This window comes from Diceros bicornis, chromosome 10 (assembly GCF_020826845.1).
Source record: "Diceros bicornis minor isolate mBicDic1 chromosome 10, mDicBic1.mat.cur, whole genome shotgun sequence".
Lineage (NCBI taxonomy): Eukaryota > Metazoa > Chordata > Mammalia > Perissodactyla > Rhinocerotidae > Diceros > Diceros bicornis.
The window spans coordinates 11,798,201-11,814,465 of NC_080749.1; the positions used below are offsets into that span (position 1 = coordinate 11,798,201).

General features: G+C 52.7%; 1 protein-coding gene across 4 annotated transcripts in view; it reads right to left on the reverse strand.

The window, feature by feature from the left end:
- Positions 1-16,265, reverse strand: part of GLI2 (GLI family zinc finger 2) — a 254,045-nt gene that overhangs the window by 49,985 nt on the left and 187,795 nt on the right. For all 4 annotated transcript variants that reach the window (XM_058548795.1, XM_058548792.1, XM_058548793.1 and 1 more), the window contains one exon: positions 12,956-13,061. In XM_058548795.1, coding sequence (XP_058404778.1) covers positions 12,956-13,061 — 106 coding nt within the window. The remainder of the gene's footprint in view (positions 1-12,955; positions 13,062-16,265) is intronic.

Here is a 16,265-nt window from a genome sequence, read left to right on the forward strand (position 1 = left end):
TCAACCCACACACGCACAGATCTTAGCAGAGGGAATGAGTGCCATGAGGCTGTGGTGAAGACAAGCTGTTGGGGTAATGCTTCTGGGCGGGGAGCCCCAGATCCAGCCATGAGCTCAGGGAATTACAGCCCCCCCAAGCCTATAGTTCACTTTGGTGCCTTGACAAAATCACTATGTTGGGGTCTCTGGGGTCACGGAGGGAGAGCGGACATTGATTATAGCCTACAGACTGTACACAAGGTGCTGGTGCAGAAAGAGGGGCGGGAGGGAAAGAATTCATTCACTCTGCTGGGGCAATCTGAGAAGGCTTCCTGTAGGAGGTAGCATCTGAGCTGGGCCTCAACTCTTAGAGGGGAATGGAAAGGAGGCAGGGAGTGGTACAGGCCTGGTGTTCTGAGACAGGAGAATAGATGCACAAAGGGCAGGTCATATCAGGGAATAGCTAGCAAAGTCTGGGGCTGAAGGTCACACCAGAGAGCTGCGTGGGAGGAGAATGTGTGGCAAAAATCATAAAGGAAATGTTGACCACCGGAGCCAGGTTACAACAGGAACTTCTCTTCTTCCAGACACTTCACCACGGGAGTGAAGATACCAGGCACAAACTCGGAGAGGGTATTTGCAACACACATAACTAACGATGGAATGAGTAGCCTTAATATATAAAATGCTTCTTCAAAGGAATAGCAAAAAGAAAAATGGGCAGAATAGCTAAACAGGCATTTCATGAGAAGGAAACATTATTTGCCAATCAACATATGAAGGATGCTAGGCTTCATTAGTAATAAGGGAAATAGAACATTCGAATCACAGGAGATGCCATTTTGACAAAAATTTAAATGTTGATGACCTCGCCCTGGTAACAAAGATGTGGAGCTAGCTGAGCCCTCAAACCCCACCAGCCGGAGTGAGTGTCGGCAAAACCACCCGGCAAAAGTCTGGCAGCATCTAGGAGGGTTAACCCGAGACACCCTATGACTCAGCAGTTTCACTCTCAGACACAGCAAATCTACAGAACAGCTGGACATGGGGCCCGCAGGACGGCACAGGAGCGTTCACCACAATGATGTTCAAAACAGCAACAACACAGACGCATCCCCGACGCTGTCAACGCAGACCACTTCAGAGCAGCGAGAGTTAATGAATTAGGAGCCTGTGCATTAGCGGGTGAGTCTCTGGAACATAACGCAACTGTGAAAAGCTGGTTCCCAGAGAAGAGTCTGCTGTGATTCTATTCATATAAAGCACCCAACGCAAAGCTCAACAATGTATTGTGAGAGAGTCTGACACCCGGGAGATGTGTTACAGATGCAGGGGCACGAGACACGCCACATCCCAGAGCACAGTAGAGGGGAAAGACCGGGGCAGCCCAGTGGAGGGGCACACGGGGTATGTGTCATTGTTACTCTTGATATCCTAACCATGCTTTTGCTATCCTTTGTATGTCTCCAATATTAAATAAGACCAAATTTTCAAAAAGGATGGCTGGGTGGAAGCTGGCCTCTGGTTAGAGGTTGGCTGAGTGGACAGGGGCTCTGGGGTGGGGAGTGGGGTGACCACCGGGTGGGTCGTGGGGGACTTGTGTGGACTGCTGGAAGGTGCTGGAGGGGTCTGTGGTTATCTTCCTGGTCACCCAGTGGGCTCTTCTTGGCCGCTCCATCTGTCTGCTGCCCCGGCACCTCTTCTCGGCAGCCCCAGCTCTTCAGACAGGCCTGCTCTGCAACTGACACACATCTGTATACACACGCAATCCCGCCGACCCCCCGCTCACCCCGTTCCCATTACAGCCCCGCACACTCCACCAGACCGAGCCGAGCGCCAGCTTTCAGCTGTCACTTCCTCCACAGAGCCGTAATAAAGAAATCACTGTTTTCAGTTGACAAAGAGCAGATTTCTTACTAAGTAAACACTGATGTTTTCGTAGGGAAATTAGGTTATAAAATTGCGCCTACAAAGGAGGCCATACAGATGGACTTGGTTAAGATCTAGCCACACGGGCAACAGGGGTTAATTCAATCGCCCACCCTTTATCACGTTTTTTTTTTTTTCCCTCGGAGCAGAAGGATAGGAAGGTTATCAGCTTTTTCAAACATAAAAACCAAAAAGTATAAAAAACAGGAGGGAAGTTTCAGGGAGACTTTTTTCCTGCGAAGTGATGACCTGAGCAGAGCTGGGCAGGTGGGAGACCTTGGATTGGATCCGTGTGCCTAGGGGGGCCGGGAACACAGCTGGCCCTGGGGAAGAAGCCCTGGGGGAGTGGCCCGGATTAGGCCCTTTTGAGGTGACCTGTGACGTGGGTCAACCCCTGGGCATGCAGGGCCTTCGTCTGTATGAGTCGTCCTTGGCTGAGCACAGTTGAGCAGAATCTTCCAGGAAGTCATGGCTCTATGGGGACTGTCACATCACAGGGCAAATTCAAGGAAGCTGTAAGGGGAGCCATGGGTGGGAATGAGGCATGTGGTCTTGGGGGTGGGGAGGTCTTCAGTAAAAAGCGGGGTTTCATTAGACTTCACAGGGGTCTGGGTTTAAGCAACGAGAACGGGCCTGGGTGGAGGGTAGGCCACATGCAAGGAGATTCCTCCACAGTGAGAATTCTTAAACTCTGGCCTGGCCTGCCAAAGTGGTGTGTGGAATTTCCTTTCCTGGATGCCTGTCAAAACTAGATGGATAATCCCAAATAGTTTAGATAAACGTCTTCTTAGAGGTGGGTGTGCTGCTGATTTTTACCAAGATTTTGAGTCCATTAGTGTGTGCTTTGAAAAGGGCCCCTCCTTCATGCTGGCATGGGTGTCTGCCTGGGAGCAGAGGCCCCTCATTGGAACAGGAGCAACCCCAAGAAGGCCGTGGAGCCCCCTAGTGGGCTGAGGCCAGGGGTGGGCTGGGAAGAGGCAGGCTCCCGTGCCTTCTTGCTGAGAAACACTTTTCATCCTGGTTTTCCAGTGCTTTGGGCTCCCCTGACCCCTCTTCCAGCACGCCACCCTGTAACTGCCCAGTTTCTCCCCTTCCCCTCCCAGACCATGAGATCTAGGTAGGCAGCAAGACTGTGCCTCCTGGGCCCGTGTCCCTAAGCTCTGGCACAAGGCCAGCACATCACAGGCACTGGGCAAGTGTCCTCAAATGAACGAGCAAGAGCTTTCCCGACTGGGTCAAGCAGCAACTACACCCTACTTTGCTTGGGCGGGACAGGTCAATTCACATTTCAGAAATGTGGCTCCTTGAAGGAGAGGATGAAGGAAGGGCTCCCACTGCGCCCAGCAGATTTCTTCTCCAGGGGCACCAGGACACATGATCAACGCAGCACTGTTGACTGTGGTAATGCAGGCTGGGAGAGCAGCAGCTGCAAGACTCAGGGGCAGGGCACTGCCCCCGAATTCCCTCAACAAATGTCGATGAAAGCTGGCAGAAGTGACCCCAAATGACAGCACTTGGGACACAGATAAATCCAGCAACAATGAATTAGGCTGAATAAATGAATGCATTTTGGGCACTGGCATCAGCCTCCACCCAGAGTGCACAGACACGTGCAGTGGGAGAGGACCCCCTACCTCAAAGGCCAATCTATCCCACTAACACCTGAAATTTTACTGTTAGTGACTGATTCCTTTGGGTTGATTACTGTTCTGTTCCCATGCTTGCCCTAGAGCTGCACTGAGATGCCCCTTCCTCTCCAAAGACAATCACAGCACAGAGAAGAGCTCAGGCGTGAGGGTCAGATGGCACTTATTAGCTGAGTGATCTTGGGAGGCTGGTCAATTCTGGAAGCCTCCAATTTTCTGCTGTATGAACTAGGGAGAATAGCACCCACCTTGCAGGGTGTTGGGAGGACTGGATGTGATACCATCCACCCAGCACCAACCAGAGTGCCTGGAACAAAACATGGGTTTCCTTCTGGTGCCAACACAGGAGTAAGGAGAGCAGATGACTGCAGCGCTCCCTCGGTCCCAGGAGCTGTTCCCTGTGCTTCACACGCACCTGCTCAGCTAACCCTCACCACCACCACAGGAGGGGTGCTGTTGTGTCCCCATTGTAGAGACGGGGAGACCGAGGCTCATGGAGGTTAAACAGCCAGCCCAAGGATGTAAAGGGTATAACTGGCAGAGGTAGCATGGGAACCCTGGCCCACCCTGTTCTGCCTACATCCTGGGAGTGTGGGATGGGAAATGCCCTAGATGATGGGGGCCCAGGGGGACAGACAGGAACCAGAAAGATCACCCCTCAACCCTGCAGGACCTTTCCCCCAGGCAGGCCGCCCCCACACCTGCTCTGCATATCCTCCTACGCTGCAGACCCGCCTGATTTCTGCACATCAAGACCCGCTTCACCCCCGGGCCCTCCTGCCCTCGGCTGACCACGCGGGCTCTCTCCAAAGCCCAGAGCCAGGCAGCTCCTCTTCTGCAAGGGGCCGCCGTTCAGCAAAGATCAAAGAGCAGGCCGCCTTATCAGACACGCTCCTCATTAAACTTTTACAGGCCAGATTCCATTATAAATGAGCTGTCTGTCCCACACGGCAGAGCACGTTCCCAGAGCTGGAAATCCGAAGCTCCCCGAGCCGCGAGAGTCTTTAGCAGAGGGGTCAGGGCGGAGAGGGGCCCCCAGGGTCAAACTGCCCAGGTTTAAGTCCCAGCTGGTCTGCTTACTAGGAGGATGTAACTGGAGACAGCAGTCAACCTCCCTGTGCCTCGGTTTCCCCATTTATCAAGCAAGAGTGACGATGCTACCTTCCTGGAGGGTGCTGATGAGGATTAGATGATGTAGTCCAGAGGGCTGGACCCAGGCTGATGTGAGCGCTCCTCAGTTAGTCGGACCCCAGCACCTTGCTGCCCAGAGAGGGGAAGGGATCTGCCTGGAGGGGTCTCTGAGGGCCACTCACATCACGGTGAGCCAAGGCTCCACATCTCTTTGTCACTGGGTCCTCAGACAGCCATGGGAGGAGGGCGAGCACCCTACAGACTGCCTAGTCTCAGGGCTCCTGGGCTCCGTGTCTACCTGCTGTCCAGGTGCCCTGAAGAAGTGCTCAGCCATGGCGGGGTTTAAGGAGCACTCCCTGGAGGGAGAAGGGCAGCGTGGAGCCAAGGGGGCGGAGGACAAGGCCCCTGGTGGGCGACCCTGGGCCCACCCAGCACCTCAGCCCAGCCCCAGGCAGACTTGCCCTTCAGAAGTCTCCTTTCTTCCACATGTCTTGAAAAGAAGCACGCACGTTTGCCAAGGGAGGAGAACGTTCTTTGCGAAACGCAAACAAAGCCAGTCCTCGCTGAACCGTGAGCCTGATGTGTTATGCCAAGAATCAAGAAGCAAATATCCACAGATCTTCCTGCCCGCCGCCCCTTGGTGACTGGCTGAGGACAGAGCTGTCAGGGGCCCAGGACAATGCAGGTGAGTCGCAGGTTGAGCAGGCTGCGTGTTTATTAATCTCATGACGAGCCAGTGAGGTCTTTATGGATCACTGACCTTGGAAAAAGCCATCTTCAAATCCCCCCAGACTAGAAAGTTCATGAGCTCAGCCAGCAGCAGCAAAGAAACTACTTTCTTATGTGAAGCACACCAACAGAGGGCTAAGCGTCCCCATTAACATGCAGTCGCTGGGCAAGCTCGGGTTCAGCATCCTTCACAGCCCTCGCAGGGGCTCTGGGTAATTTGCACGAGTGACAAAGTGTACGGATGATGATGGGAGGCGGAGGCCTTCACACCCACCAGGTGGCCTTCCCGCTCTTCCCTTAAAGTACCTGGGCCAGCATGTTGACTGACTTGACGTGAATTGATAGGTAAGCCCCAGAGCCATCTGTCCCTAGCAAGAGCCCCTTCCTCTCTCCTTCTCCAGGCAGGGTGGCCTTGGGCCGTGACCACTGGAGCAGGGCTCACCAAGTACAGCTCAGGATCAAGCGATCTGCGGGGGAGCGATTAGTGGTGGTCAGGTCCAGAATGTAGGCAGGTGCTGGGGGTCTTGACGTCAGAGGGCATGTATGGAGCCAGGCAAGAAGAGAGAGAAGGGGACTGTCCCTGACATGGCAGTTGTCCCCACTCCATATTCTCACCCCCTTCTGCAAGCTGAGAATATGAACAGATTTAGATGAACTTGTGGGCAGTGGATCTGTGAGCGGGTGATGAAAAGGAACCAGGAGATTTTTAACACCCCATATTTCGGAGTCATTATCATTGAGAGAAAAAGCCCTAGAGCTTGCTGGCTGGATGACTCTGGAAAGCCAACACACAGCTCTGGGCCTGCTTTCTTGGGTATACAATAAGCAGGGTAGCCTGCGGTGGTCCCCAAACTCTGGTCTGTGGGTGCCTGAAAATAAGCAGATTCCCAGGCCTCACCCTCGCCTGAAAGAACCAGAACTTCTGGGGCTGGGGCCTAGGAATGTGCATCCGTAAGACACATCTTAGTTCATATTTGCAGCCAGGTTTGAGAACTGCTGCATGAGATGGTCTCTATAATCCTTCTGGGCTGGAAACAGCTGGAATTGGTCCTCTCTGAAGCCCCAAGGCAGGGCTGGGATGGGAAGGACCCCACAAGCAATACAGGGAGTCAAAGGTCAACCCTAGCCTCATGAACCAGGAACATGAGCTTCTACCTTCCCCGTCAGGACACGAGTTAATCCCGGCCCAGGCAGCCTGCATTCCCGCTCCTGTGCCTGCATCACCGAGGAAATGGGGAGCTCCCGCTGGGGCCTCTGCCAAACCACGCCTCAGCCTTGTCCCCACGACACCTGGCGAGCCTGTTTCCAAGGGGCAGGGGCGAGGAGGGGATACAAAGAGCTCTTCTTTCCCATTACAGTCACCAGGCCATGGAGAGACTGCAGGGAGGGTTTGTACCCATTCACGGCTGGCCTTCTCTTCTTGCCCTTGAGAACGGACTCTTGGAGACTCAGGAACATGTCCCCATGGGGAGGTCACAAGAGAACCCCACCTGACCAGCAAAAACAACCCCCTACCCATTGTCTCTCCATCATCTGCGGTTTACACAGATAGACAATGTTGCACCAGGAGGCCATGGCAGTGCCACTTACTCTTCCAGAACCATCTGTGCATCAGTGAGCTATGCAAGTCGTCCTGTGGGTTGGTACCTCCAGGTGACTGGAGAGGATGGCTCTGTAGAGGGGCGGGTGTGGCTGTCCATGAGGAAGCCGTTCAGTGGGGCTGTGCTTTTGGGTTTCCGCCCCCTGCCCAAGGACGGTGTATCTGCCTGTTTGGGGCCACGTGCGGTCACCCCTGGCCCTGCTCCTCTTCTTCCCGGACCACAATGACAACTCTGGCAGCTGTCCTTGCCGTGTCCCCCACTTCTCCTGTCCATCCTCTAACTGTTCCTACAGTTCTCCTGAAAACAAATCTGACCACTCCCTCCTGCTCCTGGTTGCCAAAAGGATAGTCCAAATTCTTCAACTGGGGAAAAAAAAGACCCCTCCTCTCTCCATCCTCAGGCGTACTTCTTCAGCCCCGTTTCCCAGCCTCCTATGTCACAGCCACTGGGCAGTGTCCTCTTCCAAGGTCATGCTATGGCCTGCCTCTGCCACACGGGTCCCTCGGCCTGCAATGAAGCCTTCTCTAACAGGCAAATGGAAATAACAATAGTAATAATAACCATTGTTAATATCTACTGAAAGTTTCCAAACTCTTCTAATGCTTTACTTACATCACCCCAATTCTCAAAATAACTCAGTAGATGGACTAGGTACTATTATTACGCCCTTTTACAGATGAGAAAACTAAGCCTTATCCATTCAGGTTGCTCAGCTCTCCCAAGGCTAGTGAGTTCAATGCCGGGATTCAGGCCCAGGTAGCCCAGCAGGGCTGGTGACAGCAGTGCTCCTGTGGCTGGGGGAGGGCCGAGGAGAGCACGGAGCACTGGCCCGGAGCCCGCGCACACCAGGCGCTCCATCACCGGAGCCATTGGGGCCATGAGAGCCGATGGGCGGGGGTCCTGAGCACCTGTGCAGCGGCCCTGTGCGCAGAGCAGCAGGCAGAGGCTCCGACTCGGGCTGACAAGGGATGACACCGCACCTCATTTGCTGCGCAACGTTTGTGTAATTAGACACATTTGGCGCCAGCGAGGAGGAGCGGGCTTCAGCAGGGGCTTGATGGATCGGGGGCTCCACCAGGCTCCGACCACATTAATCACAGGAGCCAGAGCCACGGGGGCCATTTTTCTCATAGGCTTTGTCCTGTTTCCCTCCGGGGGCACTCGGGGTGTGGGTGAAAGTGTGGGCTCTCCAGAGCCCGAGGTCAGCCCTGAAGCCCTTGTCTGCTCCCGCTGTCCTGAGAATAAGGTGGAGCTGATGGAAGCCCAGCCCAGCAGGACGCAGCGCTCTGGGAACACTGCGCTGCTCCCCATCACTGGGGTTAACCAGACTAGCCCCTCCTTGGCTGGGGAGCAGGGCCTGGGCTCCCCAACCCTTGAGCAGAAGCCAGCACACCCACCTTGCAAGGATGCCACAGGAAATCAGTGCACCTCCCTGAGCCCCAGCGTCTGCATCTGCAAGATGCAGGTTATAACCCCATCTCGCAGGGCAGTGGGAAGGAGAACTAATATAGCAACCAGGCTCCAGCGCAGAGCCTGGCCTGCTGCAGGCCCCGCACAGATGACTGACACTCTTTACTGCATTCTCCTGCCTGATGCCAGACTTGCCTTGGTGATCCCAGGCGAGCTGAATAATGACCCCCAGGGATGTCCACGTCCTCATCCCTGGAACCTGTGAATGTTACTTTCCATGGGAAGAGGGACTTTGCAGATGAGTTAAGTAGCCTGGATTCTCCAGGTGGGCCCTTAAAGCAATCAACATTTCCTTATAAGAGAGGCAGAGGGAGAAAACTCCTACAGAAGAGGAAGAAGGTGATGCGAGGACAGAAGCAGCGGGAGAAAGGCGATGTGAGGAGAGGTAGGGGTCACGAACCAAGGAATGCAGGCGGCTTCCAGAAGCTAGAGTGGTCAAGGAAATGGATCTCTCCTAGACCCTCCAGAAGGAACCAGCCCTGCCAACACCGGGTTTTAGGTCCATAAGACTTACTTCAGAATTCTGGCCTCCAGAACTATATGAAAATAAACTTGTGTTGTTCTAAGCCACTAAGTTTGAGGTAATCTGTCACAGCATTAACAGGAAATGAATACACTGCCCTCAGGTCTAGTGAAGAGTCATGCAGGCCAGCGAGAGACAAGGCCATTTCCATAGGCCCGCTGGCCTCGCCAGACCTCCCCTTCTCCCTGCCATCGTCACTTCCTACTTCTCCAGGTGCTCTGCCCTCACCCCACCCCAAACCGGCCCCAGAAAGAAGCAGGCCCAGAGAGGGGACATGACCTGCGTCCAGCCCAGACCTGGTGAATGGAAAGGCGTGGAGAAGACTGAGGGGCAGCCTCCTGGCCCCAGCTCTCTACTAGCCCAGGGAGGGATAGCACTGAGGGCCCCTCATTCAGTGACAAGGCCCTGCTTGCAGCCAGAGCATCTCAAGCCTGAGCCTGCAGCAGCACTGCCTGGAGGGTGTGTTCAATACAGATCCTAGGCCTCATCCTAGAGTCTCTGACTCAGCAGGTCTGGGCCGGGGCCTGAGAATCTGCATTCCTAACAGGTTCCCAGGGGACGCTGATACTGCTGGTCCAGAGCTTTGGGGAACCACTGACGTAGGGGGCGATTTCCTAACAAAGGGCTGTATGTGCTTTCAAGAAGGAATCAGCTATGGGCCAGCCCTGTGGCTTAGCGGTTAAGTGCGTGTGCTCAGCTACTGGCGGCCCGGGTTCGGATCCCAGGTGCGCACCGACGCACCGCTTGTCCGGCCATGCTGAGGCCGCGTCCCACATACAGCAACTAGCAGGATGTGCAACTATGACATACAACTATCTACTGGGGCTTTGGGGGAAAAAAGGAGGAGGATTGGCAATAGATGTTAGCTCAGAGCTGGTCTTCCTCAGCAAAAAAAAAGAAGGAATCAGCTGGACCCGTCCAGGAGACCTGTGGTCCCATGTGTGCTCCCAAGAGACAGGCCAGCATTTGGCTGAGGGCCTGGGCTCAGGGGTCGTAATTAGATTCCTAATTCTCCTATTCCTTAAGTGGGTAACCCTGATGGCTAGTTATTTAACTTCTCCATGCTGCCTCAGTTCCTTCCTCTAGAAAATGGGGGTGGCACAAAACGCCCATCCTACAGGGCTGCTGAGAGGATTAAGTGAGATCAAACACAGGAAGGGGTCACAACAGAGCCTGTTGACAAGGTCAGAGTTACTGTGAGGAACAGCAGTCATCAATGGTGGGTCTTCTTATAGCTCCGTCGCTGCCCCCAGGTATGTGGGAGAGGTGAGCCAGGACATTCACCTGCAGAGACAAACCTGCACAGACTCTCCCTCCAGGGAGCTCTGAGCACTGCCCACGTCTAGACCAGCACTGGCCCCTGCAGGGAGCACTTCGCTGTGGCCCTGCTGGGCCCAGGATCTGTGTCCCTGAATCGGCCAAACACTTCCCAAGAGCAGAAAATCAGCGATTCCAACCCCCTCCCAAATAGAGACTCAGCTCCCTTGATTCTCCTGTGATTCTCAGAGTCTACTGAGTAACTTCTGGGTGATTCACTGGCTCCAAACATACACGCCTTCCAGAAGCTGCCTGAGCTGTGGTCTCAGTCACTTGTAGCTGGAGAGGCCCGGGACGTGGGCAGAGGGCTGAAATGGCCCATAACCTGCCAGGTGGACACAGGTGGCCAGCAGCAGGTCCTGATCAAGCGAGAACCAGCTACCTGCACTGGAATAAAGTGAGAAGTTCCCAACACGTCAAAGCGACATGGGGGACAACTTGAATGCCTACACCTGGGACAATTTGAACAAGACAATAAATAGTGATAACAATAGAGTATAATCGTAGACTAACGTGAACATTCATGCATTTATTTGATATAAATAAACAATCAAATAAATAAAGAAATGGAGGAGAAGGGACAGCTCTTCCTTACAGTAGAATTCCTATTGATTAATGTGGAAGGAATGATGGAAATAGAAAATCACCATTTGGCAAACACTAGTAATTACTTTTTCTAGCAAGAACCATCAGTGGATGTTAAAAGTTAGTAGGTGAAAATTGGATAAGAAAAAGGATATTTACATATTATCAAAGTATCACCCCACAAGATACTTACTAATTATAAAAGGACCAACTTTAAAGTGGAGAAACCCAGACCTCACCTTAACTGATTTCCCGTATGACGTCACGTGTCCCCTGACACGCGTTAGGGAGGGCACAACAACACTTTTATGATGTATTTCCCAAAATGCGTAATCTGAGTTTAATCAGGAGGCAATATCAGGCAAACTCAAATCGAGGTCATTTTAGACAGTAACTGGCCTGTCCTCTTCGAAAGTGTCAATATCATGAAAGATAAGAGATTGAGCAACCGTGCTGGATTAGAGATGAGAAGGAGATATGACACTAAATGCAAGGCTGGGTCCTAAACAGGAAAAAAAAGACATTAGCAGGCAAGAAACTGGCCAAATTTGGGTAAGATTCCTAAGTTAGTTAACAGCACTGTATCAGTCCCTGGTTATATAAGACGGGAACATTCGAGGAACTGGGTGAAGGGTATATGGAAATCTCGGTACTATTTTTGCAACTGTTTTTATGTGTCTGAAATTATTTCAAAGTAAAAGATATTTTTAAAAAGAAAACCAAAGTCCCGGATTGGCTCTGTTGTGGGGAGGCAATGTGTGCCCAGAAACAGCCCATCTGAGAGCCGACACACCTCCTCAGGCACCTGCCTCCTGATCAGGCACAGTACTTGCTTTGAACACAGCAAGTGCTCAGCAAGTATTTACTGACTTCATTCAAAAGGAGTGCGGAGAGGCAGAGGCTCTGTCTTCAATGGGTAGAAGACGTGGAGAGGGGTCTCCACTCAGCAAACATTGATGATGCATCTATTGTGGGTCAGCCATTGTCAATACGGAAATGAAAGGGAAGCTCAGAGCCTGCTGGGAGGAGGTGTGAAAACAGATTATTCTGGTGTGGTAGTGCGGTGGGAATCCTGGAAGGGCCCCACTCAGTGTGGGGGATCCCAGTGCCCCCAGGAGGAGGTGGCTCCCGCGCTGAGGCTCAGAGGATCCCTAGGAGGTGGCCAGGAGGAGGGGGCATTCCAAGCAGGCTGGGCAGCAGGAGCTGAGGCACAGGGACATGTGCTGGACTGGACAGGTAAGGTGGCTGGGGCGAGAGGGGCCATGCAGCCAGCTGATCCTTCACAGTAGGCCCCCTCTGAGGCAGGTGTGGGGAGCAGCGGAGATGTTGGGGGTGAGGAGAAGGTTTCAGCCTCTCTTCTAGAAGCAGAATGGATGGGGTAGCAAGGGGACAAGTCTTTGAGTCATAAAGACCAAGAAAAGTAACATCAACTATGAGCTTCAAGGTCCCAGGTGAGAATGAAGTAAGGTGGGTTTGGTACAGAGAGACAGCAATGGTGACACACCCCTTCTATCTGGGGGTCTCAAAGCAGGGAATAGCAAGAGGCCACAAAGTATAATTTTGAGCTTGTCCTTATCAGTAAGGTGACCCTCTAGTTTACCGGGATGACTTGTGTTGCAAACTGGGGCACTTGAGAGAGTGAAAGGGGCGCTATGAATTATCATGCTGAGACAACACATAACTAAGGTCACGGCACTAATACGGGCCTCTGGCCCGGCGAGGACTCCCACTGCAGGGGTGGGTAAAGAGCCTCAAAGCGCTGTGTCTACACCAGGACAGCCTGCAGCCTTGGAAGCGGTGATGTGCGAGACGCTTCCTTCTCAGGTAACCAGAGAGGAGCTGGGTGCTCGCATCCCACCCATGTATTTACACAGGGTCCCTGGTCAATGCACTCTTGCGTGCAAAGGTGACTGTCCCCTCAGGACGATGCAGATCAGGAACTCCAAAAAAAAGACAGAGGCAGGAGAGTGGCCGTGGCTGCCAGCCTGGGCTCCCTGGTGGCAGGTGATGGCACGCTGGGACAGCGGGCAGAGGGCCGAACTTACCCGTGCACGCCATGGACTGAGTGAGGCTCGTAATGGTACCTTCCCTCCTGGTGTCTCATGTCAATCGGTAAGGGCGCATGGAACGGTGGCAAAAGGTGCTGCGGCACTGCGGAGGGGAGAGAAACACGACTTTAGAAACTTTCCCCGCCCTCGAAAAGCAATTTTCAAAGGGCTTTAAAGCTCAATGAATTTCAGAGCAAGAGCAGTCAGGACAGGGGGCTCGGCGGTGCCCGGCTATCACACACCCACGAAGGGGGATGAATAAATAATCAAAGTCAGCCCCAGAATCCTACATCTTTCACATAAAAGATCCCCAACTGCGCTCTTGACAAAGACAAGCAGCTAAGCGCTCTTTGAACTCGGGGAGATTACAGGCTCGGCTGCAAATCAGGGCTGACAGAGCTGACAGGCTTCTGCCCATCCCGGCCTTGGCGGCGTGTGGCTCCACAGCCCCGGGTTACGGTGTCAGGACGCTGCAGTCACACAGGCTGGAAATATTTACCTAGAACCATCTGTGAAGCCAGGGCCCACTCCCGGCTGCGGCCAGCCTCAGGAAGGCCAGATCCCACCGAGCTGCCTGCCCCATCCTGGTGCTGGCATACAGTGGACACCCATGTGGGTCTGTTAATTCTCCAGCTCTTAATATTAATTACTGACCCCAAGTGCACTGGCGGGTGCCTCTGAGATGCAAACACCAACAGGTGAGCATCGGTTTCCAGAGGTGACTCAGTCTCCTGTCTGCACTTAGCCTGCCCTCAACAAATCATCATAATTGTAGGATGCTCTTTGCTTATTAAAAAAAAATTCCTGGGTACCCTGGAGGCAAACATAATTATAGGCTTTAGGAAAACAAGGCTCTTTAAAAAGTAGTTAGACTGGGAAAAGGGCTAAGAAGTGGAGATTTCTCAGTCAACTCTCACTTAGGCTGACGGCCATGGGCCAGTGGGAATCAGTGGTGGGTCTGAATCGCTGAAGAGTTTAAAGAAATGTGGATGGATTTGTTTTATGTGAGCACAGGTCAGCTGAGTGCAAAGCCTACTGTAATAAATGCATACCAATCATGCTGCTAACTGTTTCTGTGCAAACAGGTTCTGGTCCGTATTGTAAACACTATGAATTTTTTTTTATTGTGGTAAAATATATGTAACATAAAATTTACCATTTTAATCATTTTAAGTGTACAGTTCAGTGGTATTAAGTCCATTGTTGTGCTACCACCATCCATCCCCAGAACTCTTTTCATCTTCCCCAACTGAAACCCCATCCCCATTAAACACCAGCTCCCCATCCCCCCTCCTCCCCTCACCCCTGGCAACCACCGTTCTACTTGCTGTCTCTATGAATGTGGCTACTCTAGGAACCCCATCTGAGTGGAATCATACAGTACTTGTCCTCGTGTGACTGGCTTACTTCACTTAGTGTAATGTCCCCAAGGTTCATCTATTGTAGCCTGTCAGAAATTTCCTTCTTTAAGGCTGAATAATATTCATTGTATGGATATACCACATTTCAGTTATCCATTCATCCGTCGATGGACACTTGGGTTGAATGTTATGAATTCTTAACAAGAGGAAACTTTTCTCCTGACATCTTCAATTTAATTTTACACGTTCAATTTTATCTTCATAATTCAACAATATTGGCAACTTCCATGGGCACTGGGAACAAAGAAAGCAAATCGTCTCTCCCTGATTAAATCAATTTGCCAAAGCCAGACTCTACAAATCTTGGGCTCAAAGGGGAACTGGCCGTCGGACATGACACAGGTGTGCTGTCCCATTCCTCTGGCTGGGCCCTCACTCCCGGAGCTGGTGGTTGCTGGAGTCCCCTGAAAGATGAGGTTGGGCGCGTGGCTGTGACTCTGGCAGCAGTGACAGGATGACCAGGAGCCTCTGAGAGTCAGAGACCCCGAGGGCACACCTGCTGCCCCCCAGGGCGTGGCTCTGAGCAAGCTTCTTCACCTCTCTGCGTCCGTTTGTTCATCTGAAAACGGATCACAGGAACTACCTTCCTGGTTGCCACGAAGATAGAAAGTTCCTGCAGGAAGGTGCTTAGCCCAGGCCTGCGCACATAAGCAGCACTCCATATGTGTTACTACTGACAATGACAATTATATGATGATAATATTTGGAGCCCCACAGTCCATAATCAAACTATGAATATGCCATTTCCTAGCTGTGGGGCATGGGACAAGTTGTTCACCACTCCCTGCAAACACTGGGAGGACGGAAGGCTAGTGCTGGCCTGCTTACACACGGGAGACAAACTGGCCAGCCCCGAACCCCAGGGGAGTCACCTGTTCACCTCCCCAGATGCAGGAAAGGGCCTTTATGATTTTTTTTTTTAATGTGGCCAGGCAGACCAGATTACAGTATTGCTAACAAAATAAACATGGTTTGCTTTTGTGTATTTCTGAATGTTTCCCTGCATACCCAAAAGCCCCCTGAGGCAGCCAGGGTAGGTGTTACTGCGCCCATTTCTCAGATGAGGAAATGGAGGCCAAGGGTGATTTCAGCCCAAAGTCATGGGGCTAGAAAACGACAGAGCCAGGAGGAGAATCCAAGGGCCTGGATACCTGGTCATGGGCTTTTCCCTCCGCCCAGCCCAAATGAACACCCACAGACAGCTCCTGGATGCAAAGGTGACCCCTGGTGTCCTCCTGTCCCTACCTTGCTTAGGTATTGTATTTAAAAAATGCACACACAGTACCAGGTCCTATCCTAAGTGCTTCACAAATATCAACTCCTGGGTCTTCATAGCAACTCCAGGCTGCACTTACCCTAGAATTCCTGGTCTTCCCACTGGCCATGCCCCAGCACCACGGTGTGCTCCTTTCCTCCCCACTGCTGCACCTGCAGAGGTTGAAGGGGGTCCCCTAATGCAATCAGAGCCCACACCCCTCAACCCCTGACTTGGCACCATCTATGAGCAGAGATGTTGCTCTGCGCAGGATTAATGCAACTTCGTCCAGGTCTAAAGAGCTATAAAATCTACAGGAATGAAGGGCTCATGGTAGTTTACCAGACAAACATGAAATGGAGGCGGCACCGAGGCTGTGTGCGTGTGCGTGTGTGTGTGTGTGTGTGTGTGTGTGTGTGACGTGCGTGTGCACTGGGGGAGGAGGAGCCTGGGGCTTCCGGGAAGGAGCATAGGGCCAGCCACCCACAGAGTGCTGCTGCAGCTGGGCTGCTCCCTGCCTTCTGCCAGGTCCCTGGGGTGAAGGCTGTGGAGGTTACCAGGGGAAGTGGCTTTCTCTTTCTCAAGTCAAGGCTGCAGGTCAGGACCTCCCGCAGCCCCTGCTGCTCTCCAG